Raw genomic sequence first — 27,441 nt, forward strand, 5'->3', positions numbered from 1 at the left:
TGTCTAGAGCCATCAAACCTCTCGAGCAGAGCACGTCTCTCGTCCTGGTTGTTCTGGACGGTGGCCTCCAGCACAGCGATCTCCCCTCTCAGCTCATCCGTCTGTTTCTCCAGCTCACCCACCCGCCTCTGGCTGCTCTGCCACTCGCGCTTCAGCGTGGCCACATTCTCATTTAGTGCCGTCACCTGCAGCTTAATCTTCACCTCAGCCTCTTCCCTCTGCTTCTCCACCTCCTCTTTAGCCTTCACTTCAGATGCCTAAAATTAAGCAATTAAAACTTTTCTGTGGAAAATTTAGAAAGCAGTTTTGCTAAATAAGTCAGCAATAGAGGTTACTTACTAATCGTACATTATAATAAATATTAATATTAACAACAATAAAAACTATTATAAATATATAATATAATTAATTTAATATAATATGGTAACACTTTTGAATAAGGTTCATTCGTTATGTATTAACTAACAATGAGCAATAAATTTTTTACATTATTTGATCATCTTTGTTAGTGTTACAGGGTACCCCCAGGATCCTCCAACTTAAATTCAAGGCTTTTTAAGACCTTTTTAATACCATTTCAACTGAAATTCAATGCCAACTTCGTACCCATTCCGACAGAAGTATGAGGGAAAAATGTCAAATCTGTATACATTTTAAACCCTAGAAAATAATTATGTACAAGGAGGCTACTTGAATTAAATAAAACATTTTACTTAAATTATCAGTCATATTTAATATGCAACAGCATTGTAGCGCGCATGTGTGTGTAGGCCAGTGTTAATTTTGGCAGCCATTTTTTATTTAGTCTTAGTCTTCAGACGAACATGCTTATTGGTCTTAATCACATTTGAGTCATCCTGTTTTTTATAGTTGTAGTTGACGAAAAGTCTTTGCAGTTTGACTAAAAGTTGACAAAAAATGCAGTTACTTTACTTTTGGTAGTTATTTTATATGTAGTCTTTAGACAGAAAATGTCATATTCAATTAAGCTTATGAGAAATTATTGACATTGCACTCTTTAGCAGTAGCACTTGTGCAGTTCTACATAATGATCCCTTTTCCTAAGTCCTGTGGTTCTCCAATTTTTTAGAGTGCCCTTCCCCCTGAACCTCCTCTCTTCCACTTAGACTGCAGTCACACCCTTTCCATTAAGGGAAAAGATTTGCCCCCTTTAATACATTTTTCCATTTCATTTTTTTATTAAATTTGCAGATAAAAAACATTAAAATCGCCAGTAGGTGGCAGTACCTCACTATCTTTATGAGTGAGTCTTTGAGTCATTCATTCATTGAATCTCACGATTCGTTCAAAGCCACATATTTCGTTGCAAAATAGAGCAAGCCTGACAATGCTGTTTTCAATATAAGTTAGTACATCACTTAATGTTACCCTTTTTTCTTTTCTTATTTACTGTTGTATAAAATCAATGTCACATTTGAAATCGTGTGGATATTCGGGAAACATTGCATTCTTGCTCGTATGAACACTGGTGGATATATCACTATCAGCCTGCATTTTGATCGCAGATTTAGTCGCACAAACAGCGCAAGCGGCTCGTGACAGAACACAGACCGACTGAATGACACTTTAATTTAAGTACAACATTTTAAATAAAGATCGCTGAACTCCAGCTTGTCTGTGTTTTCAAATCATCCGCGCTTCTTCAGCAATGTAGAGAGAGAGGTCGCGCATGGTTGCCAGATACTATTGAAAAGACGGGTAGAAAATATGTTCTTTTTGCCTTGTATGTTCTCACTTGCCTAGTAACCATAGTAACGGGTGCGCACGCGATCGCTTTTTCTGCTATGACGTGGAGCACGAGGTGCACTCAACGCTGCATACATTTTGAATTAGCCTACATTAGTAACAGTTAATTTTGTTACGGTATGAACTTAATCCTAGCAAAGGCAAAATAAATAAATATATAAGACCTTTGTAACGAAATCCAAGACTTTGTATACTAAATTCAAGGCTTTTAAGGCCTTAATTTGAGATGATCAAATTCAAGACTTTTTCAAGGCTTTTAAGACCCGCGGGTACCCTGTGTTAGTGAATACAAATAAATAAAAATTAAAAAAGCTGTTCATTGTTTGTTCATGTTAGTTCACAGTGAATTAACTAATGTTAACAAATACAACGTTTGATTTTAAAACATATTAGTAAAAGTTGAAATTAATAAGATTAATAAATGCTGAAGAAGTATTGTTCATTCTTAGTTCATGTTAACTAATGAACCTTATTGTAAAGTGTTAATATAATAAAATATATACCGGTAATATAATATAATATATACCGGTAATATAATATAACATATACCGATAATATAATATAATATAATATAATATAATATAATATAATATAATTAGTGCTGTCAAACGATTAAAATATTTAATCGCGATTAATCGCATTAATGTCATAGTTAACTCGCGATTAATCGCATTTAATCACACATTTTTATCTATTCTAAATGTCTCTTGATTTCTTTTTGTCCCATAATTTTTTCTCATTTTAATGCTCTTATCAACATGGAAAAGTGGATCGGCTTGCTTTGTGCAAATGTTTTTTATTTAAAACAACATTGGCATATACTGTGTTCAATTTCACACTAAAACATTCTTACTTGGAGCAAATAATCTCTCACACAATGTAACACTGTCCATCAATAAAAGGGTGAAAGAAATACTGACGAGGTCCTGATATTGACGAGGGTGTGGAGAATTCGCATCAGCTGTGTGTGTGTGTGTGTGTGTGTGTGGCCATCATCAAGTGGTATTTCAGACTGGACGTGCTGCGATGATGATAGCTCAGTTCACAACGACAAAACACACAGATCACTTTGGTCTCGTCAATGAAACCATTTGGCAACTTTTTAAAAAGTAAACTTTCCATTCAGAATCTTATTGGCATCCATTTCGGTGTCTCGCGCTCGTCATCCACTCAAAACTGGACGTTTTGAACGTTCCTATAACATTCAGAAATAACGTTTTTATAACTTAATGGGAACGTTATGAAAACGTTCTTATAACCTAAAATTGTTAGCTGGGGAAGAGGAGAGATTCGCGATTGCACTGAACACGTTTTAAGTGCAGGCATATTCTCTGAGCGAGCCCAGAGAAAATTCTTACAAGAGCAGCGTGTATCTGAGAGCGCGCGACTCGAGCAGAGAGATCCGGCTCGCAAGCCCAAACAAGTGTGTGCGGCGTGCCTGTTGTTTTGATTCCGGTCTAGCTAGATCCGCTTGCGCTTTCAAAACGTCCATGCCGCGTCCTGTTGCAAAAGCATGTGAAAAAAAACTACAAAGTTTGCTAGCCCCAAAAGACCATTAATCGCGCGATAAAAAAATTAACGCCGTTAAAATGGGTTTGCGTTAACGCCGTTAATAGCGCGTTTAACTGACAGCCCTAAATATAATATAATATAATATAATATAATATAATATAATATAATATAATATAATATAATATAATATAATATAATATAATATAATATAATATAATATAATATAATATAATACGTACCAATTGCTGGTGTAGTTTGTCGGTCTCAGCTTTGAGCAGCTGCTGTTTTTGTTTGATTGAGTCTCTGGTCTTCTGATGCTCTCTCTGCTCCTGCTCCAGAGATGCTTGAGCTGCTTCCACTTTCCCCTGCTGCTCCATCTTCTGCTGGATCAACAGCTGCTTCACTGCCTGAAGCTCCTTCAGCTCCTGCGACATACAAACCATTATACCAGTTATAAACAAACAGTGGGATTTGAATCTGCACTGTTTTTGGTTACAAGCCCAGATCATCAAACCATGCTATATAATGCACAAGAATTCCAAAGTCATCAAAAAAAAAAAACTTAAGATAGAAAAATAGACAATGATGCTGTATGTCATTCTAAGGTGCATTTACGTGCATGTTTCGTGGGCTGATTCAACGGTGGTCTTGTACTTTACACTCAAATGTATCAGGATAGATACATTACTATTCAAAGGTTTGGGAAAAGCAAGGACATTCAGCAAGGACACATTCAATTAATTGAAAGTGACAGTAAGGCCATTTACAATGTTACAAAATAGTTCCATTTCAAATAAATGCTATTCTTTTGAACTTTCTATAAATCCTTTAATAAATTGTGTCCTGGTTTCCACAAAAATATTAAGCAGCATGACTGTTTTCAACATTGATAATAAAAAAAAGTTTCCTGAGCTCCAAATCAGCATATTAGAATGATTTCTGAAGGATCATGTGAGACTGATGACTGGAGTAATGATGCTGAAAATTCAGCTTTGCCATCGCAGGAATAAATTACATTTTAAAATATAAAACAGGTCTCTTAAATAATAATATTTTACAATTGTATTGTTTTTACTGTATTTTTTGATCAAATGAATGTAGCCTTGGTGAGCAGCCTTGATAAGCATTGATAAGAGATTTCATTTACAAAAAATGTTTTAAATCCCAAAGCTTTGAACACTAGTGTACCATTCCAGAGATGCCATTATAGAAGTACCCATCTGTCATGATTCATTTATTCAGTAACCAAGAATGTCAAGTCAAGTCAAGTCATCTTCATTTATATAGCGCTTTTAACAATGTAGATAGTTCCAAAGCGGCTTTACAGTGATAATAGGTAAATAATAAATTTAAGTAACAGATTGTTATGGCTTCATGGCAGCTCTAGAATAAAGTTATTTTCCAGTTAAAGTTAGTTTTGATTGATTCTCTTCCGTCGCAACGATCATTAGTTATTAACTTAGGGGCCGCTAACACGACACCGTTTTAACAGAGAACTCTTAAGTTCTCTCTACGCAAACTTTAAAAACGCGAACCTGTGAGAACACTGATAGCGTGCACATGCACACTTTTTTATGACTCATAATTAAATTATCTTAGGGGAAAAATTTAATAATAATAGTAACTTTTTTACAATGAAAAAACAGTGCACCTTAAAACAAGTTGCTTTGATTCATAAAAGTGTATATAAAGTGGGGTAAGAGGTCAACAGACTGACCTTCTCATTCTTCTCGGCCAGAGCTTTGAGATCAGCAGACAGTTTGTTTTTGTCCTGTTCCAGAGCACTCTGGCACTCTCTCAGCTCCTCGCATTGAGCTTTCTCCTTCTTTAGCTGCTCCTCCGTTTGTTCCTGTAAAAGACACAAAGACACACAGTCAGCCGAACAACTCGACATTTCCATAAACATTCTGAAATTACATTCTCCATGTCTGTGTTGATAAGCAAATTAAAATGATGACTATTCCTGGCTAGAACAGAAGGTTGTGTTGTTTCACTGTGTCTGGAATAAAACAGAACAGAGTATCGCCACACAATCGAGCCCGGTGGCATTTATTCCCGTAACTTTCCCACCACAGAAAAACCTGTGTTTCAAGGCCTTGCCTGAGGGCACACTGGTTATATCTTAAAAACCTGTAGCATATTTTGTTACCTGTTGTTTCTGTAGTTTCTGTAGAGCCTCCACCTGCTGTTTGATCTTCTCGTCTCTCTTGCCGAGGTCTTTCTCTAGTGTTGTGCGGCCCGTCTTCAGCTCCTTGATCTGGGTTTCGTGAGCACTAAGCTGGTTCCTATTGGCCACCAGCTCTTCCTGAGCTAGAACCAGCTTCTCCTCACACACCTACATGGCAAATAACAGATAATAATCAGATACTGCACATAATTAGCACATATTAGGATGTTCTTGTACTTGTTCTTGTACAAACAGACCTTGAGGTCCTGGCGTACAGCAGAGAGCTCGGACTCTTTGCCGTAGTAATCCGACTGAATGGTGGCGAGACTCTCTTTGGTGCTGTCGCTGGTCTTCTGCAGCTCTGCACAGCGATTCGTTTCAGAGGTTAAATCTTTAGACAGCGCCGTCACCTGCTCCTTCAGCTTGGCCTCCTCTTCGGCCTGAAACACAATTCAATGTTATTTGAAGTAGTTCAGTCATAATGTCCAACAACGTGTCAGATTAAAAGGCATAGTCTACCCAAAAATTTTTATTCTGCCATCATTTACTCACCCTCATGTTTTTCTGAACCCATATGTCTTTCTTTCTTCTGCAGAACACAAAAGAAGATATCTTGAATAATGTTGGTAACCAGTTTTGGTTCCCAGCATTCTTCAAAATATCTTCTGGCATGTTCAACAGAAGAAAGAAAGTTATACAGATTTGGAACGACACATGATGGTGAGTAAATAATGACATAATTTTCACTTTTGGGTGGACTATCCTTTAAAAACCAGTTGATTTGGGTGAGTCAAGAGTACATTTATCTGCACTCTATGACACATTAGTGCGTAAGAAGACTGTACGTGCCTTCTTAGCGAGGAAAGCCTGCAACTCAGACACTTGCGCCTTATGTTTCTTCACTTCCTGGCTCAAGGACCCCTGCGTAGTCTTCAGCTCTGCCTGTAGCTGCAGTGCACTCTTTTCTTTCTCTCCCAGTGTATCTTGAGATTGTTTCAGCTGAGTGTTCAGTAAGGTCAGCTGAGATTGTAGACCCTTTTCTGCCTAGAAAATTCAACAATTGCGAAATATCATGATTCATCTAACATGGGATTAATGTTTCCTTGAAACTTAAAGGAGAACTCCGGCGCAAAATGAACCTTTGGTCTAATTACACATTGTTACCTAGTCAACCGTTATCTGAGATTTGTTTTCATGATTATCGAATGTAAATAGTTTTATCTCTACAAACAGTTTAGCCTATAAAGCTAGTATAACGCTAGTATATTGGGCATAGTGTAATGACAAATAAAAATCGCTTGTTAATACCACTAACAAGGCTCAAAATAGCCCCACACTAACACGGTAGCATAATGAGGGTCCCTACCTTCAAACCGAAGCATTGAGAACTTTGTCAGTGTCCAGACAGTTTAATAAGAAGATATTTTAAACATACAGTCAACTTCGCGTATACAGGCAGAAGTCATCTTTGAAATACAGTCTTTACCAGTCGATCTACGAACGCCGATCCAAGCCTGCTGTTCGCGCTCACCTTATCACAACTTATAGCTCGTTCACATTCTCACCAGCGCACTTGGATCGGCGTTCGTAGATCGACTGGTAAAGACTGTATTTCAAAGATGGCTTCTGCCTGTATACGCGAAGTTGACTGTATGTAAAAAATATCTTCTTATTAAACTGTCTGAACACTGACAAAGTTCTCAATGCATCGGTTTGAAGGTAGGGACCCTCATTATGCTACCGTGCTAGTGTGGGGCTATTTTCAGCCTTGTTAGTGGTATTAACAAGCGATTTTTATTTGTCATTACACTATGCCCAATATACTAGCGTTATACTAGCTTTATAGGCTAAACTGTTTTTAGAGATAAAACTATTTACATTCGATAATCATGAAAACAAATCTCAGATAACGGTTGACTAGGTAACAATGTGTAATTAGACCAAAGGTTCATTTTGCGCCGGAGTTCTCCTTTAACAGGAGTTATATTTCACAATCTTACCTCTATCGATTTTTCAAGCAGACCTTTAACATGGCTGAGCTCTTTAGAAGTGGTCTCTGTGATTTTCTGAAGTTCTTGCTGTGCTTTCTGATAAATCTTCTCCTAAAAATTAGAGAAAAGCTGATAATTAAACTTCTTTTGCTTGAAAACTGTTGCCAAATGTATTGAGATTTGTTGTACAATGCCATGACTTCCAGTTTTTTTTTTTATACATACACAAGTTTCCAAATACTTTTTGATGACAAACTGTCATGTGACCCACCTTCTCTTCCAAAGTGGCCTTGCTGCTCTTCTTTTCTTTCTCCAGTTGAGTCTGGCTCTCTTTCAGGGCTTTAGAAGCTTTGCTCAGAGCCTCTTTCACTGTTGCCATTTCTTTAGTCTGAGCTTCCTTCTCCTCCTGAGCTTTCTGGAGATCTGCACTCAGACCCTTAACTTTCTTGTCCAACTCTGCCTGCCGCTTCTGACTCTCCTGAGACAGTTTATCCAGGCTGGCCTGCAGGGTCACACGCTCCTGCTCTGCCTTCTCCAGCTGTTGTCTTGTTTCGGAGAGGGTTGAGGTTTCCTTCTTCAACTCCTCTTGCTTGGTGGCAGCTCTGAAACAGAAAGGAAAGGGGAGATTGACAAGTCACGTCTGTGATCTATACTCATATTAAAAGTTTGAGGGTTGGTGGTTTTTTTTATGTTTTTGAAAGAAGTCTCTTTTGATCACCAAGGCTACATTTATTTGATCAAATACACTATAGTGAAATTTAACTAAAGTAAGCCATTCCTATGCCATTAAAGCTGAATTTTCAACACCATTACTCCAGTCATTAGTGTAACATGATCCTTCAGAAATCATCTTAATATGCTGATTTGGTGCTCAAGAAACAATTTTTTTCTTATTTTCAATGTTGAAAACAGTTGGCTGCTAAATATTTATTATAATAAAACCATGAGACTTTTCTGTTCAAAAGAACAGCATTTATTTAAAATAGAAATTTGTAATATTATAAATGTCTTTACTGACACTTTTGATCAATTTAACGCATCCTTGCTGAATAAAAGTATTTTAAAATTCTGATCCCAAACTGTTATGCTAGTATACTCCTAAAATTAAGCACATACACATATAAAAGGTATAATCTTTCTCTTCCTGGAAACTAAATAAACTGTATGTATGTATGTATGTATGTATGCATGTTAATGTGTGTTTTTAAATCAGAATGAACCCATCGATATCTCCTACTCTAATTTCCAGTTTCAATAGGAAATACACAAACATAGCAACAAAAACTGTTCCAAAACAAAGATATTGCAGTCTTTAACATTGCACATTTTCCAATATGAAGTACCTACCCTTGTTTTTCAGAGTCTAAAAGACGGTTCAGTTCCTTCGTCTTCATCTCCAACTCACTGATCTGCTTCTTCAGCATCTGCTGCTCCTTCTGAGCTTGTTCCCTTCCAGAGCGAAGCTCAACTATCTCAACCTCAGCTTTCTATGTCAGACAAAAAAAGTATTTCTCTATCAAGTAAACATTCCAAATAATTATTCGCAAGTAAATAGTCAATAACAAACAGCAAAAAAGTCAATAACAAACAGCAAAGAAATCAATCAAGACCAATTTCTTGTCAACATTGTTGTCTGATTATTGACGTTTGACATCTAACACACAACAGGCGTGAAACATTTCTAAACGAAGCAGAAATGTGCTGCAGTGACGCTGACCTTGGTCTGGGTCTCCAGTGTCTCTATCCTCTGCTCTGCAGTCAGCAGTTTGTGTCTGCTGTCTTTCAGACCGGTCTCCAGCTGAGAGCTCTGCTCCTGCTTCTCCTGCAGCCTGCGGTCCTGCTCTTCCAGCTGAGCCTGCACTTTACTCAACTCCTGCGCAAACACACAAAAAAAACCACTTCTATGAACTTACAACCCTCGTGACACTCTTCTATTTGACTACTACAAATTTAATAGGATCAAATGGTGTCACAGCAATAGTACATACTTGTTGCTTGTCTTGCAGTGCATTCTGGGCAGTCTCTAGATGGTTCTCTAAGTCGGCTCGCTGAGCAATTTTTGCTGCTTCAGCAGACAATAGCATCTCTGTCTTGGCTTTCAGCTAAGAAAAAAATGGCATGAGTTTTTTTTTAGATTATTCAATGATAATAATTAAATATTAATAAACATGACCAATATTTTAACACATCTAACGTAAGACATCATTAGACTGGGATAAATAAAAATAAAAAGCACTCTAAAGTCACTTTGCATTAAATAACTAACTATGTAAGAATTTTATATCAAAATTCCTTTATATCTGCGGGACTTGTGTGTTGCGCTGATATCTGTCTCTCATTAGCAATTAGCAAAGTCATGTTAAAAAACATGAATGTTTTCACTCATCCATAAACATTATTAGATCCATCGGCATGACGACAAGTTTCACGATTTACGCTTATCACTGCGTCATCAATCTACGCCTTTGTTATTGTAAGAGATTAGCGACCCCTAGCGGCGAAAAAAATGACATATTGTAGCTTTAAGAGGTGCATCAATTTTTGGTCAAGATCTTATCAACTAACACAACACAAGTACCTGTGTGTCTAGCTGGACAATCTTCTCTTTGCTCTCTGTGAGCTGAGTGTTAAGTTCAGAGATGGTGGTCTCTAGGCCCTGGCACCGGTCTTGTGCTGAACGCAGGTGGGTCTTCTGCTCCTGTACCTGCTCATGAAGGTTGTCCTGAGCCTGTTTGTGGCTCTCTGACTGGTTCTTGAGCTTGTCAGTAAGCTGCGTAATCTAAATTAACACATGAGTGGAAAGCTAGAGTCAGATTCTGCCCTGTTCATAGAGTGGGATTGTCTAGTAACACTAGTGCAATGTCCAGTACTTGTTCCTGTAGTGAATGATTTTTCTCCTGTAGTTGGTTCAGCACAGCTGCCTCTCCTTCTCCGGCCTGGATCTTAGCACACAGATCCTCTCTCTCGGCCTCCAGCTGGCTCACGCTGTCCTTACTCTTCTGCAGCAGAGCTTCAAGATTCTGGATCTTCTGGTCCTTGTCCCCGATCTGACGCAACACCTGCTCCAGGTCGTTCTGCATGGGAAGGTCAAAGAAACATGTATGTATCATGGTTTCCAAAAAAATATTAAGCAGCACAACTGTTGATAATAATACAAAATGCTTCTGTAGATTTCTGAAGGTTGTATCAGCGATACCCAAACATAAATGATCACATTCATCTAATCTTTCCTAACTATCCGCTAGCTGCCCGCCCCATAAGCAGGCCGTCAAAAAAACGCGTCTCTGTAGGCAGCCTAGGCTCTGAGATCTGCACACAAAAACAATTGGTTTCACCAACCACTCAAAACCAAAATAAATAGTGTTTCAACCAATCACCGACAGGGGTTCGTTGATAGACGCTGGCTTCTTCTTCAGCTCCGACTTCGCGTGCAGCCGTGCACGAGCGCAAAACCTCACAACACCCGCCCCCTCTCGGTGATTGGTTGGAACACTATTTATTTTGGTTTTGAGTGGTTGGTGAAACTAATTGTTTTTGTGTGCAGTTCTCAGAGCCTAGGCTGCCTACAGAGACGCGTTTTTTTGACGGCCTGCTTATGGGGCGGGCAGCTAGCGGATTGTTAGGAAAGATTAGACGAATGTGATCATTTATGTTTGGGCCTGAAATCGCTGATACAACCTTTAAGACTGGAGTAATGATGCTGAAAATTCAGTTTTACCGTTACAGGAATAAATTACATTTTAAAATATATTTAAAAAGATAAATTATATTTTAAATTGTATCAATATTTCACAATTTATATTATTTCTGCTAAAATAAATGCAGCCATGGTGATAAAGCCATATAACTAAAGAATAAAAGGTATTAATATATATATATATATATATATATATATATATATATATATATATTAGAGGTGGGCATAGATTAATTTTTTTAATCTAGATTAATCTAGATTAATATTGAAATTAATCTAGATTAATCTAGATTAAAATGGCTCATTTGAATTCTCCCGAAGGCATTCAGAATATGTGTGCTACCCAAATAATGACTAAAAGTAAGTCTTTGAGAATAGTTTGCCTCGCGTAGGGATGTGCATTTCTGCCAAAAATGCCATTCGACAATCGAGGAGCAAAAGTCGAATATCGTTAAAAAAAAAAACAAAAAAAAAAAAACGCAATGACAGAAAGGGAGGCCAATTTCATCTTTAGCGATTTGTCATCAAACAAACTGTTTATTAATTTAACAAGTAACATGTTTTCGTCCTTTTTTTTAACATAGTAGGCTAAGTGGAAGAAGAAGAAAAACAATACGCACGACAGTCCGTTTTTGCATCGCCAATGCTCGTTAGATCAAAAAATAATGTCATCATATGTCATAAGAATTTTATGTGAACCTGCCTTGTTACTGCAATAGCCTCATTTTTAAACAAATTAGTTTCAATCAATGTAAACTATTCGTGTGATTATGCCACTGCGCAATACACACACAATGTATTACCTGAATGAAATTAAATCGAATGTATCGTCCTGTGGAACCATTCATTCACAGACAGCTTACGAAGATGTTCAACTAATAAAGATCTTCATCGCTGGCAAAAATATGATGCATTTGCAGATTTGCATTCACTAGACTAGACTGTAGATCGGCCACTTCATCCAACGCTCTTGATGCTCTTAAATCTTTCTTGTTTCGACTCCGAGTGTGAATTGAAAGCGCTTCAGACGATTCAGTGCGCGAGGAACTGAACAGATCAACTGATTCGCGAACCGATTTAGACAGATCATCTGACAACTTGTTTGATGAAGTCTTTGAACAGAATCGACTCAAAAGAGTGATTCATTTGTAAATGAGCATCGCTCATGCCCATACAAAGGACACAGCGCGCTTGGAATAAACTCATTTAACAACGTATTGCATTAAAATAAAGTAATGAGAGGAACGTCGCCCAACGTAACAAAGTAAAAGTACACCTTGTGTCCCTGACAGGAAAATACCCTACTGCGCGATCTGTGACAGTAGGCGCGGCGTCATACTAACGTTACACATTAGAATTGCGCGAAAATATAACGATATTCGAAAAAGCTATTTATGATCCCAACCCAACTTTGATTAACGGCGATATTTTTTTTATCGCCCGATAAGAGTCTCACGTTAACGCAGCACGTTAACGCCGATAACGGCCCAGCACTAATATATATATATATATTTTTTAAATACAAATAATTATGTTTTAATCTCAATAACATCTTGAAATTACATAGCTATAATATCATAAATGAATAAATGGGAAATGGGTCATCTTTAATGTTGAGCCCTGCCTGTGATGATAGCAATATCCTTACATATGTCTGAAGATAATTTCATGCACAGTGGCTATAATATCATAAATGGGAAATGGGTCATCTTTAATGTTGAGCCCTGCCTGTGATGATAGCAATATCCTTACATATGTCTGAAGATAATTTCATGCACAGTGGAGCAAATCATGTTTCTTTCTAGAAAAGGCTCTTTATGAGATGTTATGAAACAGTTATGTTTACCTGTGCTTCTCTAAGTTTGCCATTAGTGCCCTGTTGAAGGGTTTGTAGTTCTTGGTTTTGCTGTTTGGATTTGTCCAGCTGATGCTGTAGGTCAGTAGACTTGGCAGAGGTCTCCTTTAACTATACAAACACGGTCACAGATATATCCAGACATACAGAGAGAGAGAGAGAGAGAGAGAGAGAGAGAGAGAGCAGTGGTGAGAGAGAGCACTGCAGAGACATGCAGTGGTAAAAAAGTGAAAACAAGACACTCAAGCCCACCATAGTAATAATTATTCTGTCTGGCTTGTGCATGTAAATACACACATTATAAATTAAGAATCTGACTAAACTAATAATTACTCTTAGTGTGCATCACTGCATTCATGTGCTCCAATTCTTCCAGTTTGTATGTCCAGTCCTGAAAAAATTCTAATAATCAGCCATTTTCTGTCTTTACCTGTTCATCCACGCGGGAGAGTTTAAGCTGCAGGTCTGCCACCTGCTGTTCCCGATCTTTGAGTTTCTCTCCTGACAGCTGTCTTTGTTCTTTAAGCCGGCCCTGCAGCTCCCCCAACTGACGCTCGGTGTCCAGCAGCTTCGCATGCAGCTGAAGAGGAGGAAAATATGAGAGCCTGATTACAATGATACAGCTTGATTTCATATCATCTTAATGTAGGTTGCTACTGTACAAGTATAAATGTGTAATGGATGGATGGCACTATTTCTGAATAAATGGGTTTGATGTTGATTATGATTGTACATAAAAAAAATAGAATTGCATGGATGAATGGATAGATTTGATTCTGAACTAAAATGATGGATGCGATTCTGGATAGTTGGATGGATTTGATTCTAACTGGACGGATGGATTCTCTTTCTCACCTTGCTAATCTCACTTTGCTGCTGCAGGCCCTGGTTTTCTTTATCGTCTCTCTGCTGTTGGAGTTGTTTCCTTACTACCTTCAACTCCTGGTGGTTCTTCTCCAGCTCAGTGAGTTCCTGTCTGAGTCGTGCGACCTCTTCCCTGCGTTCGGTCGATTCAGTCTGGACCCGACTCAGAGCTGCCTCCCCCGATGACACCCGGGCTTGGCTCTCCTGGAGGTCCAGGTCTTTCTGATGCAGACTAGCCTGAAGACTCTTCTTAGAGGTCTGTTCCTGACCCAGACGCTCCTCAAGTTCCTGATTCTCCTTCTCCTTACGAGATAACTTCTCTGACAAAAGCTGAGGAGTGGCAGAAAGATTAGACACTTACTGCATAAAGTGACATCTCATTCATACAACATTTATTGTCTTATAATGACAACCTATAAAAACGCAGTAAAACAAGCATTCATCAGACCAGTCTATGCATACTGTACAGAACATCAAGATTCAATAAGATGGCAAACAACAGTGTTGCGGCATGATGACAAAATGTCTGAGAAATCTGAGATATCTCCCAGACCTCTTTTATGAGTTTTTTTAGGGCAGGGCTGGATAATTGTGTTCTGACCTTTACTTGTGACAGCTATTAAAAGGGCAAGGAGGATAAGGGCGCAGTGACTAACACAAAGGTGACACGAAGATGATAAATACATCATATCATGAGCTTTGCTTCAGTACATAATGTCAAGGTTGAGAGCAGCTGAATACCCTTTCTCTTTTCATCCAACATCTTTGTAAGCTAAAGGCTGCAGTCTCATTTGGTCATGTGTTGCTGTTAACAGTGTCTTCCTGCATTATTCCATTTTCTATTTAGTCCTCCAAGTGTCTGAAAGAGTCTTAAAGGGATAGTTCTCCCAAAACTTAAACATTTGTCAATATGAGGTTTGTTTCAAACTTGAAATACTTTCCTTTTTTCCCCAGTTACACTTTCCAGTATTTTAGAGCAGTGGTATACTTTATATGTATATATCTGTAAATATATACATATACAGTCAAACCAAAAATTAATCAGACACCAGATATAATTTTTATATTTTTTTACTAGTGGGTGCAGGACACTATAGTCAGGGGTGCACATAAGTGGTGCGCACGTGCACATGCGCGACCAAAATAAAAAACGCACTGGGTAAATAAGTTCAGACCGCTAATTTGCATACTGACATGGTTGACAGCTGTTAATGAACAAACACCATTTTAGATCGACACTGTAATATAAGATAAGATGTATAAGTAAAACGCGAAACTGACATTCACCGACTCGCTTCACTCGGCAGTGCTAAAACCGTCAACCCGCCAAAATAAAAGCTTGCTGATTTTAGGTTTGAAAATTGTGGGAATTCTTAAAAAATACAAAGCTAATATTTAATTTTTTTCTTTTTTATAAGTGTACTATAAAATAATTGTATTTTTATTCAATAATTTTAAAATATAATACTATTATCACACTTTATTCATTATTTTGTTTATTTTATTGGGATTTTTTTTTTACATAAAATGCAGTAATACTATTATTAATTATTAGATTTTTATAGTTATATTTAATGGGTCACACTTTGTGCAATGTGAGCACCAACCCGAATCTCCAGGTGCTCTTATGAGAACCTGACGGAAAAACTTATGTGCACCCCTGACTATAGTTCATTTATGTAAGTGAGGATAGCAAAATAAAGTAAACTGTGGCATTATACCCAAGAATTCTTCATACAGTGGAGTACCAGTAAAATGTATAAAAATTGGGACACAAATGTATTCAGACACTTTGACCTGACCATGTTTTTCTTCCGTGTTTTTTCTTTAATTGCTAATGCGACCTTTTTACACCACATACTGAACAAAATTAAGCATTGCTTGGTAATTGGTTGACCTAAATTAATATTATCTAATTGTGTACTTAAATTTAACAGCTCACAGCTATTCAACATAATTCATTTGTGAGACAGTCTAACAGAAGGATGGCCAAAACCAGTGAAATATCAACTGATGTTATGCTGCTACTAATGTTATGCTGCCATTAAAGTTATAGAGATGAAACAAGTGAGTAGCAAGTTTAAGTTCACTCTCTCTCTTATTCCTGTCCTTGAAAGTATCTTCCCTTTGACCTTGAAATTATCGTTTATATTTATCCCGCAGTACGTTTCACAGGGATGGTTCTATTAACGACCCCTTAATCGCCCCTATTTCACTTCCTATCAGTACCATGGTCCACGTTTTTCAGAAGTCAGCAGACCTTTGGACTCTGATCTCCTAATCCAGTCCTGACAGCTTGAACAATGGACTAGAGAGTTGTAGGTCATTACCTGCGGCCGTATATCACTCTGACCATCAAAACAGGCACGAGACGAATCATCCCCTGCTGCTTTAATTACACAGCATCTGTGATGCATATGTCAACACTCTTTAATGGCCAATCAAAACACACAGTGTGCTGACAGGTCAATGGGGCCAGTTTGGACTGGATACACAGGGCCAGCAGCCCGAGCAGCTTCCTGAGAAATGTGTCAAGCCGTTTCCTGAAAGCCAACTGGTAGTGCTGGTAAACAGAGGTACAGTAAACTTAAATTTGGAAGTGTGTGCAGAGGCTGGCAGGTCTTAACATAGCTGACATTGGCGTGTGTTCTGTAAAGCCATAAAGTAGGCCATTAAAATATACAGCTGGATTTGCTGTGAGCATACAGCACATGCCTTGTTGCTTAGGGGGGTCCAGTAACTCTAGACACAACATATCTACATCTGTTTGTGTATGTGAGTGTTACCTGGGTCTGCTGCTGGAAGTTGTTTAGGTTGCTCTGTAATTGGTGGATCTGTTGGGTGTAGACCGCTGCCTCCTGTGGACCTTTCTCCAGTTCTGCCTTCAACTGAGCAATCGTGGTCTACAAACAAGCGAACAAATGTGAGAACGCCACAGAAATCAAGTTTAGCCTGTAGTATGGCCTGTAATTCATTTGCAAACAAAATAGAAGCTGAGAGGGACAGAAGTACAGTCTGTTATGGTGCACTGTTGGGTAACTGGGTGCCAAGCATTCAGCTGATGAAATGAATATTTAAGTGTTTTTTGTTTTGTTTTACTTTTTTTCCCAGTAACAGCATTAAATTTATCAAAAGTTCAAGACATTTATAATGTTACAAAAGATTTCTATTTCAAATAAATGCTTTTCTTTCGATTTTTGTACCAATCAAAAATTCTAAAGAAATCACAGTTTCCACAAAAACATTAAGCAGCACACCTGGTTTTAACATTGATAATAAAAAGATATGTTTTTTGAGCATCAGATCAGCATTAGAATGATTTTTTAAATGATCATGTGACACTGAAGACGGGACAAAATGGCTTCTGGAAATTCAGCTTTGACATCACAGGAATAAATTACATTTTAAATTGATCAAAATAGAAAATAGTTATTTTAAACTGTAATAATATTCCACAATAGTACTGTTTTTAAAGAGACTTCTTTCGATCCTAAACTTTTGAGTGTATATGTCTATTTGCTGTTATTTACATATTCTACTAAGATGACAGCCCTGCTCACAGAATACCAAGCAACATCTGCATGACTCAATTAATATTCATACATCATATCTTAATTTAGCATCATATTACAGACTTCCTTCTTTATTGATAGTGTTGAATGGACATGGACATGTCCTGGACATGACCTAGGACTTAAAGACTATACTACCTTCCCTCACGTCGTCATTTTTGCTCACATCAATTTTAATGTCATCTACGCTGTTTAATATTTTTGCATGTGTCAAAAACAAGAAAAGGATTTTAAAAGTCAGTGAGAAATTAAAAAGAGCATTGCATAATGGTGGAGAATGTGGGTAAAAAAAAAGCTGATGACACGCCGAACATTAAAGAATGTATGCTGCGTGCGTCCACATTTCGGATGCTATCAGTCCTAAATACGGTAGTATTCGGAATTGACCGTTCGCAGGCCCCTCCCCCAAAACGGCTATTGTCCAATCACACATCATAGCAACCGTTACTATGTGAGCAGGTCCGTCAAACATTGACTCCAAGCAAGATGGTGAAGCAGTGCGCCCACGGCGTTTGTAAATCGGACACTAGATACCCCGAGAGATTGTCTGGAGGAGTTGTGTTCTTTCCGTTTCAAAAGCCGAAAACACAACGTGCGCTGTCCCTACAATGGATAAAAACAGTGTGTGGACGGCCCCACTCCCAGTTAAATGTGTCGAACATGGTTAACTCGCGTGCAGCGTGCGTGAGACTGAGACACTGAGATTAGTCAAAGACACATGGAGAAAGCAGATCAAGAGGATCCACAAAGGAAGTACGTTTTCTAAAGTGTTGTTGTTAACATGATATTTTCGGGGGGAAATGAGCAGCAGTCACTAGCAGTGCAGGCAGCACCTGTAGACTAAGTTGCTACAGTTTAGTACGTTAGCTAGAGGAGTGCACATTCGCAACGGGGAACGCATGAAGCTTACTTGACAACATCAGTTCATATCAATATCGTAACGAATAGAAATAATGTACGGTTATCTGCATCTTTCCGTCTATTATGTATAGTTACTTTTTAAACACGAAAATCGCATTCAGCATTACACCCAAGCGGTTGCGGTTGCCGTGGTAATGAACAACCTGCTTGTTAAAGCGAATGTATCTGAGGCAAAATGACTAAATATGCAGCGCGAGTTATATATTTCTAACTCCAAACAATTAGCCACTGAAACAGCTTATAGAATCTTCTTCAAGGCTGTGCTGGTTGCATTTGAGTTAACGTTACAGGTTATGGGGTTTCTCAGATTTAGCTTGAGACCGGTTTGAGAGCATTATTAGCCTCGATAGTAGTCGTGTCTCCTTCATTGCGTATTTTTATTTTGAATATATCCCTCCACTGCATACTGTAACCCCTTTTGCCACGATCTGGAGGATATCGCGGAGGTATTGCTCCAAAAAAGGTCACTGACGCACCTCTTCCCGTCATGGCAATCTGTGGCGCTGGTCGTGTTTGACCATTTGTTTGACGGGCGTAGCAACAATAACTAGGGGGCGTGGCTTTTGCGAACGGTCAATTAGAATTAGTGTGCCACAAATAGTAGTATGTTGAAATCCAAAGATACCCGGATGGTATACTTTTTCCGGTAAGAATCCAAAGTGCAGATCCATGTACACTCTTAACGGCTAATATTGCCCACAACAACCCATTGTGCATTGGACGAGGGCTCGATGAGAACAAAACTACTAAGGGGCAGATATGTGAGAATGACGTCTAAAGGGATAGTTCATCCAAAAAGTATGTGTTTTTTTAACAAAAACAGTACATACGTTTAGGGCATTGTACAAATAGGCGACATGGGATGCAGAAATAAGATATTAAGAGGGACTACTTCAAGACAGAAAATGGTTCCCTCGAGTTTACGAATCTCCAAGAGAATGCAAAGCAGGTGCAGTGTTAAGTGAAGGGTGAGAGAAAACAAGGGAGAAGGAAACTCAATACACAAACCAGTGAGGTGAGACAGGACACGCAGTACAATGACAGAGGTGCCAATACACTGCACCTACAGGTTATGACAAGTACATTGGAGCAAAACACTGGCTGTGTTTCAAATCCTAGTCAACTGCCAACCTAGGTGGAATTTTTAGTTAGTAAGGATTTTAAAAAGATTTTAATATTTTTATGCATTAAAGGTACAGTATGCAAGTTTAGAATATCATATTAATAAAAATAGCATTGTCTCTGATGCATGGTACAAACATGTCATTCGCGGAAAATCAAGAAAACATTGGAATCAAACAATAAGATTAAACTTGTTGAGGAATATAGCAATGATTAGTTTTCTATCGATAAAGGTTCCAAACTGTCGCTCGCTTGTCTAATAAAACAAAAAACATTAAAGCATCTTTGTTGTTTCCATGGTTTCAACCGAAGTAAAACCGGACATCGAGGGTAAGGCGGATATGACGTCACTAACAGGCGACGCAATGACACGGGACGTTACACTGGTTAAAATGGCGGATTTCTCTGGATTTAAACATTGTTGGAAACATTTGGGATAATGTAAGTACACAAGTCAACAAAATATATAACATTGTTCTAGTGTTTTTTTTAGATATTTACATCAAAAAAACTTACATATTGTGCCTTTAAATTGATCCCTAACTGTAAAATTCTATTTCAAATAAATGCTGTTCTTTAGAATGTTCTAATTCATCTAAGAATACTGAAAAAGTTGTATCACTGTTTCCACAAAATATAAGCAGCACAACAATTTAACAATTTTAACAATTCGAATAATAAGAACTATTTCTAAAGTCCAAAACAGCATATTATAATAATTTCTGAAGGTGAGACTGATGACTGGGAAAAATAGCTGCTGAAAATTTTGCTTTGTCATCATGGGATTAAATATATTAAACTAGAAAAGTTATTTTAAATTGTAATAATATTTCACAATTACTGTCTTTACTGTAATTTTGATCAAATAAATGCAGCCTTGTTGAGCATAAGAGACTTCTTTCAAAAATATTTTAGAAATCTTCCTGACACTTTTGAAAGGAAGTCTTGGAATATGTTTAGTACTGAAAATTATTGGGGGAAAAAACATCAAATTCAAAATGAAATAGTTAATCTAACTTTTGGGTGTGTGATTCATGTAAGAAACAAATCAGTTATTAAGTTGCAGTTTATTGCTATACTAGACAGCTCTCAAGAGTCTGGAACAGAGACACTATAATCTAATGGATTTATGGAGGTATTTTGTGAAGAATGAGGTTTGCAACCTTAACATATCCTTATTCAGTCACTAGATGGCAGGCTTTGAATTGAGTAGACCAACCAAAGTTAAAACAGAATATCTGAAAAAAAGTGCACTCAAGTAACCTGTGTGTCATGATCTATGAACCAGGACTATTCTGCTTTTGATGGACCTTATATAATGAGAAGCAATATTTAGGTCAAAAGTGCAGGAAATTACAGGCATGTTAACAGGAAACACTCCGAGGTGGGAGGCCTGCCAGGGGGTTAATGGTTAACCTCAGGAATCTGTTAGAAAGGACAGTCAGTGTGACCCTCAGACATTTAACAAACACGTCCGGATTCTACATTATGACTGTAACCTACAGTATAAAATCCCTTGAGAGTGTATCTTCATAGTTGTTGTCTAGACAGGGTTACCAGTAATCTACAATCGGCTATAGTCTCGGTTTGCTTCAAAGGGCAAAGTGACGTCACTGGTGCACCCACTCAAAGGTCAGCTGCTTATCTCTGTCTCAAAATGACCTCTTATTATCCCTGCCTTCACGAGCTATTGATTTTGGCAATAGTCTACATATTTGCCAGATTCTATCAATACCTACATTTTCCGAATAAACAGCACAGAGATCAATTGTTTATAAAGCAAACATCATGGTAACTCTGTCCTTATGTCAGTACAGTGCAGACAAGGTCATAACAGGTTTGAGCTCACCTCTGAGGTAGTGAAGTTGGCCTGCAACAGATCGTATTGGCTCCTGAGACGCTCGGACTCCTCCTCCCTCTCTCGGGTCATGTTATCCATGAGCGTCTGCACCTGCACCAACTCTTTCTTCAACACCTCCACGTCTTCCACTCCAGGCCTCTGAAGCTGGAGGAGAGCCAATGACAGACAGGATTAAGCTGGGAGAGACTGATGATGTATACGCAGCAGCAGCTGAGAGGATGCGAACTCATTAATTATCATGAGACAATAAAGGAGACGTTACCAGCTCTGCCGCCAGTTTCTCCTTCTCCTGTTTCTCTCTCTGCAGATCTTGGTTTAGATTGGCCAGCCTCTGCTCCAACACTTCTCTCATGCTTTTCTCCTCATCATAACGAGATTTGATGTCTGAGATATGAAACACATACTTATTTCAAAGCCATTTTATTTTATAAATATTTATAAGAAATGTAATATTTATGTTAACTTCTATATTTATATATATTAAAAGAGACAAACTCACGGTGGCTGAGAGAGCTCATTGCGCATCTTCATCAGTATGACAACCAAAATACGAAACGCCTGCAAATACTCACAACGCAACCAAATCCAGAAATGCATGTGGTCTGTGATATTTGCAGGATGTTTCTGTATTTGATTGCGTTGTGAGTATTTGCAGCACATGTGTTGTCAAACTGATGATGTTTTCTTAATTTGCTGGTGTTTTTTCTATTTGCAGGCGTTTTCCTCAGCCCATTGAGCTCTCTCGGCCACCGTACAAACTGCATAAATATAAAAGGCAGGAACTTCCAGCAAACTTACCAACTATCTCAGTTGCGAGCTGAGCAGCTTTCTGTTCAAATAAGTCTTTCATCTGTTTGATGTTGAACTTCTCTGTCTCAGATTCGTTGAGCCTTACCGCGAGCTCTGAGAAGATAGAAATACTGACTGCGGCTTCACAAAATGATACAATACAAGACACATTCAGTTGACAAAATTATTTCCAATATTTTTTTTTTTAATTGCTGCTACTGTACCACACCATACTTACAGTATAAGGCCAAAAGGTTTAAAACCCAAAATGTGAAGCTCTTATTTTTGGTAACCGTGATTTGCTTTTTTAATGATAAAAAAAATGTATTGTGTGTGTATACAGTATATATGTATGTGTGTGTGTGTGTGTGTGTGTGTGTGTGTGTGTGCGTGCGTGTGTATACACATTTTAAACAATTATATGACTACAGGGTATTGCTAAGAATGCAATCAATGAATCAATGTAATCACACAGATTTATTGATTGAGCTTAACTTTTATTGAACCTGCTACATTCCTTTAAAGAACTAATTAACACTACTCAACTAACCTGATTCTTCTCCACTGGTACCACCACTCTGTGAGACCTAAAATCAATACACATCCAGCCATTCAATTAGAGAACACAGCAAACATTCCTTCAGTAATCAATAGACATTATTAAAAGTGTAAACCTTTCTTAAACCATCTTTGATCTCTGTGTGAAAAACCAAGCATTTACTTTATTAGTTGCTAGTTGTCCTTGTACTTTGTCTAATTCTTTTTTCAGTTCCTCAGAATACCAGCGTTCCTCCTGAAAACACACCACAAAGTGCACATCAGCAATTTCAAACCCAATAAGACATATCCAATGGGAAATAACATCATTGAGTAATGGTGCGGTGAGTAGTGTGCAGTTCAGGCATACTAAGGCTGATAAAAAGGGTCGAGTCAAAGGCAGAATACCTTCAGTGAAGTCTGTAAATCTTGGACTTCCTGTCGAAGGACTAGATCCTCCCTTAACAAGAAAAACACATGCCTTTATAATAAATTTGTCATATTATGCAGTTTTCTGTGGAATAACTTGTCACAATACATGATGTTTCTTTGATGATGGACATGATACACATGGTCAACAATAAAACAAAATGACTATTTCTTTCTTTCTTTTCTGTATTCCTTACTTCATAGCAGATTTCACATTAAGATTAAATGCAGCCTAAATCTCAGGATGGCAAGATTATCTGACTGAGCAACTGAGCTTTCCTGACAGGAAAGGGAGCAAGACGGGTTTAATACTACAGAAGCCCACCTGCCAGGGCTGAAGGGGGACGGCTGGTCTCCTGGCTCATGGAACACCTCATAATGTTTGAAGAGCTCCTCAGCAGAGTTATGTGACTTCATACACTGGGGACAAATGAAGCCCTGCAGACAAACAAATTAACACCACAATGAGATTCGAAAGAGCAAATATCATCATACATCCGTTATTAAAATGAGAGTTAAAGAAAGAATTTATATCCTCTCATCATTTATTAACCCTCATTTTTTTCTAAAACCATATGATTTTATTTCTTCCATTGAACACAAAAGTAGATGTTAGGCAGGACGTTCAAGTCAAGATACTTACTTAAAGATATTTACCATACTAAGGAGCCAATAACACAGAATGTGAATTTACATCTAAAAAATTGAGACACAGGGGACTGAAAAATTGGGTCTCATTCACTAAGCATGCGTACACACAAATTTGTCCATAAAAAACTTTTGCACAAACAAAACACGATTAGGCTATATTATATTATATCAATAAATATTACAATTTAATTTCATCTTGAATATATTTCATCATATAGCATACAGTGAAAGAGTAAGAAAAGCTGCGTTATAGCTTTACTCGAGATTTACTCGTATGTACAGCTGAATACTGAGAGGTCTGTAATCTGCGTCTGAATAAAAGGTGTTTATTGAGTTTGAACTGGTTTTGAGAATGACACACTTGGCATTGCTCGAGGATCTGGCGAGAGAGTGTCTGCAGAGAGCGGCATATGTTTGATGAGTGACGAAAGGCTGTAAAGGGAAGGTTGTGAGGAAAGTCCTTATGTCCTATCCAAACCTCGTGCACGCGGCCGCTTATTTAGAATAATCAATTCACTAAATTCATGTGTATACGCACGTGTTGTGAAGATTTTTTGTGCGATGTTCTCCTATGCGTACAAATAAAAAAATAATCCACGCAATTATTAGTGAATGAGGCTAGACTTCTCTTAACTTCAGCGGCATATTTTGAATGCTGATTCAAATGCAAGACACCAAAACATGCCAGACATAAAAGCAACGGTCAAATGTGATCATCTAGCATGTTTACATAGAAAAACTATGGAAAAGCAGGAAAGTGAAATGCAAAAACATGTTCTGTGTGACCGGCACCTTGGAAAGTAAATGTGTGACCACACACACACACAAAAAAGACTTCAACAGAGTTGAGTCATATGGACTCATTTTATGGTGCTTTTTTTGCCATTTCTGAAGCTTGTAGGGGTGAAAAGATACCTTCATGTCACGATTCGATACATAACACGAGACTGAACAGACGATACAATATTATTGCGATACTCCCAAGACATGTGGTAAAAGGTTAACAAAAAAAACAAAGTTGATTAAAATGCTAAATCTAGTATTACATGGTGGGTTTCAATGAATAGGCTTGGACTTGGTGCTGGTAACCCAATGCACAGGACAATGGTGACACCAGAATAAATATGAATGATTCTGAAGCTAAAAATACAGATTTATTTTAGATGAATATGCTTGCACTCTGTCACTGACTACATATAGGCCTATTTAAAATAATGTAGGCCACTTTTTACTGGTAACATAAGACATTTAGCATTATCAGGACCCACAAATATTCCCCCATTTCATTATTATACATTATATTCAACATTATATATAATAGTTTAATACTAACATTAATACTAATAATAATGTTAATACTAATACTAACATTAAAACTCTGTAAACTTTATTTTTTTTCTCGCACAGTAATTTTTATTTTGGATGAACTATACACAATACACATTGTTACATTTTTGTATTGCGATATATTGTGACACGATATATTGTCACACCCCTAGAAGCTTGACGAACCCTGGTCACCTTTCACTTTCATAAGAGTAGAGTGAACATTTTGAAAGAAAATCCTAATAAGAGTAAGTAGCTAATTTCTGCGTCAACTATCCCTAAAGTCTTGAATACAACACTGATATCATTTTAGCAAATGACAGAAAAAGATATTAAGGCAATGAGGCATTTGGCAGTAATATGGTAGGGTTATACATTTAATTCGCCTTACCTCCGAGGACTCATTATTCATATCAGCAGACGGCTGCTCAGACTCCGAGCTCTGGGAGCCTCCTTTCCCAGGAGTCTATTTCCACAAAGATATGTGCAGAGAAAGTAGAGAAAGGAAGGATTTGAATCAGGTGTCAGCTGCGATGAAACTCATCTCATTATTTCACACTATTCATGTCTGGCACAGCTGATCAGGTATCTCGGCAGCTGATCAAGAATGAGTGCACATCATTTCATGTCATTCACAAGGTGTAAAGGCAAAGATCGCTTTGTTCACTTCTTGGGATGTGCTCGGCATGGCTGTCAGTCATCGGGCTGAAACGGTATACTCAGCAAGAGGGTCGTTTAACATTTCCCTCGATCTTGGCAACCGAGACCAGTATGATGTCAAACAATACTGTTCTCTAACATTGATACGCCCTTGACATTTCATATGTGCCTACTGTCAGATCACAAGATGTCACAACAGGGATACAAGTGGCCGAAAACTACGGCTTAGTCATAATTAGACCTTACTTTCAGCTTCCCTTCCACTTCTGAAAGAGAATAACTTTGACACCTCACCATGTAACACATTGGCTTGGTTCAAGAAATCTGTTAAATAAACAGGACTTTCAAATGCTCAATGACTCTCTGTATTAGAGATGGGAATTGGGTCAAGAAATGTTCATGTAACACCCCAAAATCAAAATAAAAAAGAACCTTTACTTTGCATAATTTTATTTTGATAGAATCTACTATTAAGACCCTTAAAACTTTTTATTTTTAGGACAAATAGTAACATTTTATCCTCCAATTCTCATTACTGCAATGCAGTCATTTACTGTAATTCAGTCAACTGTTTTGCAATGATTTAAAATAAATTAACTTTTAAATAAAGGCAGTTCAGAAAATGCTACCAAGATGTATAAATACTTATAATAACTTGTTGAATGAAATTAAACTTTTATTTAGCAAAGATGCATTAAATAGATCAAAGGTGGAAAAAAAAGATTGATATTTTTTAAAAATGCTGTTCTTTGCAACTTTTTCTTCATTAAAGGATCCTAAAAAAATTATCAGTTTAAAAAGATATGTTAAACAGCACCACTAAGTTAAGAAAATAATAAGAAATGTTTCTTGAGCACAGAATCAGCATATTGGAATGATTTCTGAAGGATCATGTGACACTGAGGACTGAAAAATCAGCTTATTCAATATTACATTTTTATATATTAACACATAATAATAATATTTTTTTTAATCTTTTGAAAGGTGGTGTTTATACACCTCACTACAGGAATATTATTAAGCAGAAATGACAGACTCAAGGACTATCAGCTGCTGCCAAAAGATCAGGTTGTAACGTTATAACTATACTAACGTTATAGCAATAGGATATGACAGATCAGACATTTCTTTTAATGGGGAAATCATCTAGTGCGAGTCACAGCTTGACAGATTACTGAAAAATACATTCACACTAGCTATTTCAACGGGACACGTCTTTGGGACAAAATTATCAAAGCTGACACCTTGTCATTGCTTGTCGTTAATCATAAAACGACTTATGAATAAGCAATTCGACAAAGCTATGTAGCCCGCTAACCGGCTAACAGCTCAGTCTCCATGTCAACATTCACGCGGAATGACATCATCAGAATATTCACTGCTCCTCAAGAACAAAAGAGATCTGATCCAGTCGCGATTCGAGACTGTCGTCAAGAAACCACAAGCGAAAAGTCATTTTAAACAATCTGGAGCAAGGCCATCATTCAGTGTCAGGCCCGACGAGCTACAAATCACATGCAACTGAATGAGTGTCTGTGTGTATTTCACTCACCATCTGTAATATTCGTCTTAACATTCTGCTCCTTTCTCTGGCTAGAACTATGAAAAATCAAATCTTAAAAGTTTTGTGCTAATGAGGGAGTGTATAAATATTTTGTTGTTGACACCTGCAGACACACACTGCTGCTTCTGTAGAAGCACACCGTTTTCCGATAAGTCC

The 27,441-nt window shown here is 37.7% G+C and overlaps 1 protein-coding gene across 2 annotated transcripts in view; it reads right to left on the reverse strand.

Moving 5' to 3' along the window:
- Nucleotides 1-27,441, reverse strand: part of eea1 (early endosome antigen 1) — a 31,461-nt gene extending 4,020 nt beyond the window's left edge. The window contains exons 1-26 of one of the 2 annotated variants that reach the window (XM_056261210.1): nt 27,274-27,440; nt 25,453-25,527; nt 23,410-23,522; nt 23,064-23,115; nt 22,840-22,911; nt 22,669-22,705; nt 22,128-22,232; nt 21,592-21,713; nt 21,318-21,473; nt 16,640-16,756; nt 13,845-14,183; nt 13,420-13,569; nt 12,981-13,100; nt 10,308-10,511; nt 10,016-10,216; nt 9,426-9,539; nt 9,155-9,310; nt 8,785-8,924; nt 7,709-8,039; nt 7,447-7,548; nt 6,296-6,490; nt 5,704-5,886; nt 5,429-5,614; nt 4,997-5,128; nt 3,519-3,704; nt 19-257 (exon numbers count right to left, since the gene is read on the reverse strand). In XM_056261210.1, the coding sequence (XP_056117185.1) occupies nt 19-257; nt 3,519-3,704; nt 4,997-5,128; nt 5,429-5,614; nt 5,704-5,886; nt 6,296-6,490; nt 7,447-7,548; nt 7,709-8,039; nt 8,785-8,924; nt 9,155-9,310; nt 9,426-9,539; nt 10,016-10,216; nt 10,308-10,511; nt 12,981-13,100; nt 13,420-13,569; nt 13,845-14,183; nt 16,640-16,756; nt 21,318-21,473; nt 21,592-21,713; nt 22,128-22,232; nt 22,669-22,705; nt 22,840-22,911; nt 23,064-23,115; nt 23,410-23,522; nt 25,453-25,527; nt 27,274-27,297 (3,851 nt within the window). In that variant the 5' untranslated portion in view covers nt 27,298-27,440. Of the gene's footprint in view, nt 1-18; nt 283-3,518; nt 3,705-4,996; nt 5,129-5,428; nt 5,615-5,703; nt 5,887-6,295; nt 6,491-7,446; nt 7,549-7,708; nt 8,040-8,784; nt 8,925-9,154; nt 9,311-9,425; nt 9,540-10,015; nt 10,217-10,307; nt 10,512-12,980; nt 13,101-13,419; nt 13,570-13,844; nt 14,184-16,639; nt 16,757-21,317; nt 21,474-21,591; nt 21,714-22,127; nt 22,233-22,668; nt 22,706-22,839; nt 22,912-23,063; nt 23,116-23,409; nt 23,523-25,452; nt 25,528-27,273 lie in introns of those variants that run through there. The other variant, XM_056261211.1, reaches the window with a different exon arrangement.

The sequence above is a fragment of the Rhinichthys klamathensis genome, unplaced genomic scaffold (assembly GCF_029890125.1).
Source record: "Rhinichthys klamathensis goyatoka isolate OS25496 unplaced genomic scaffold, OSU_Roscu_1.1 h1tg000181l_1, whole genome shotgun sequence".
Taxonomy (NCBI): Eukaryota; Metazoa; Chordata; class Actinopteri; order Cypriniformes; family Leuciscidae; genus Rhinichthys; species Rhinichthys klamathensis.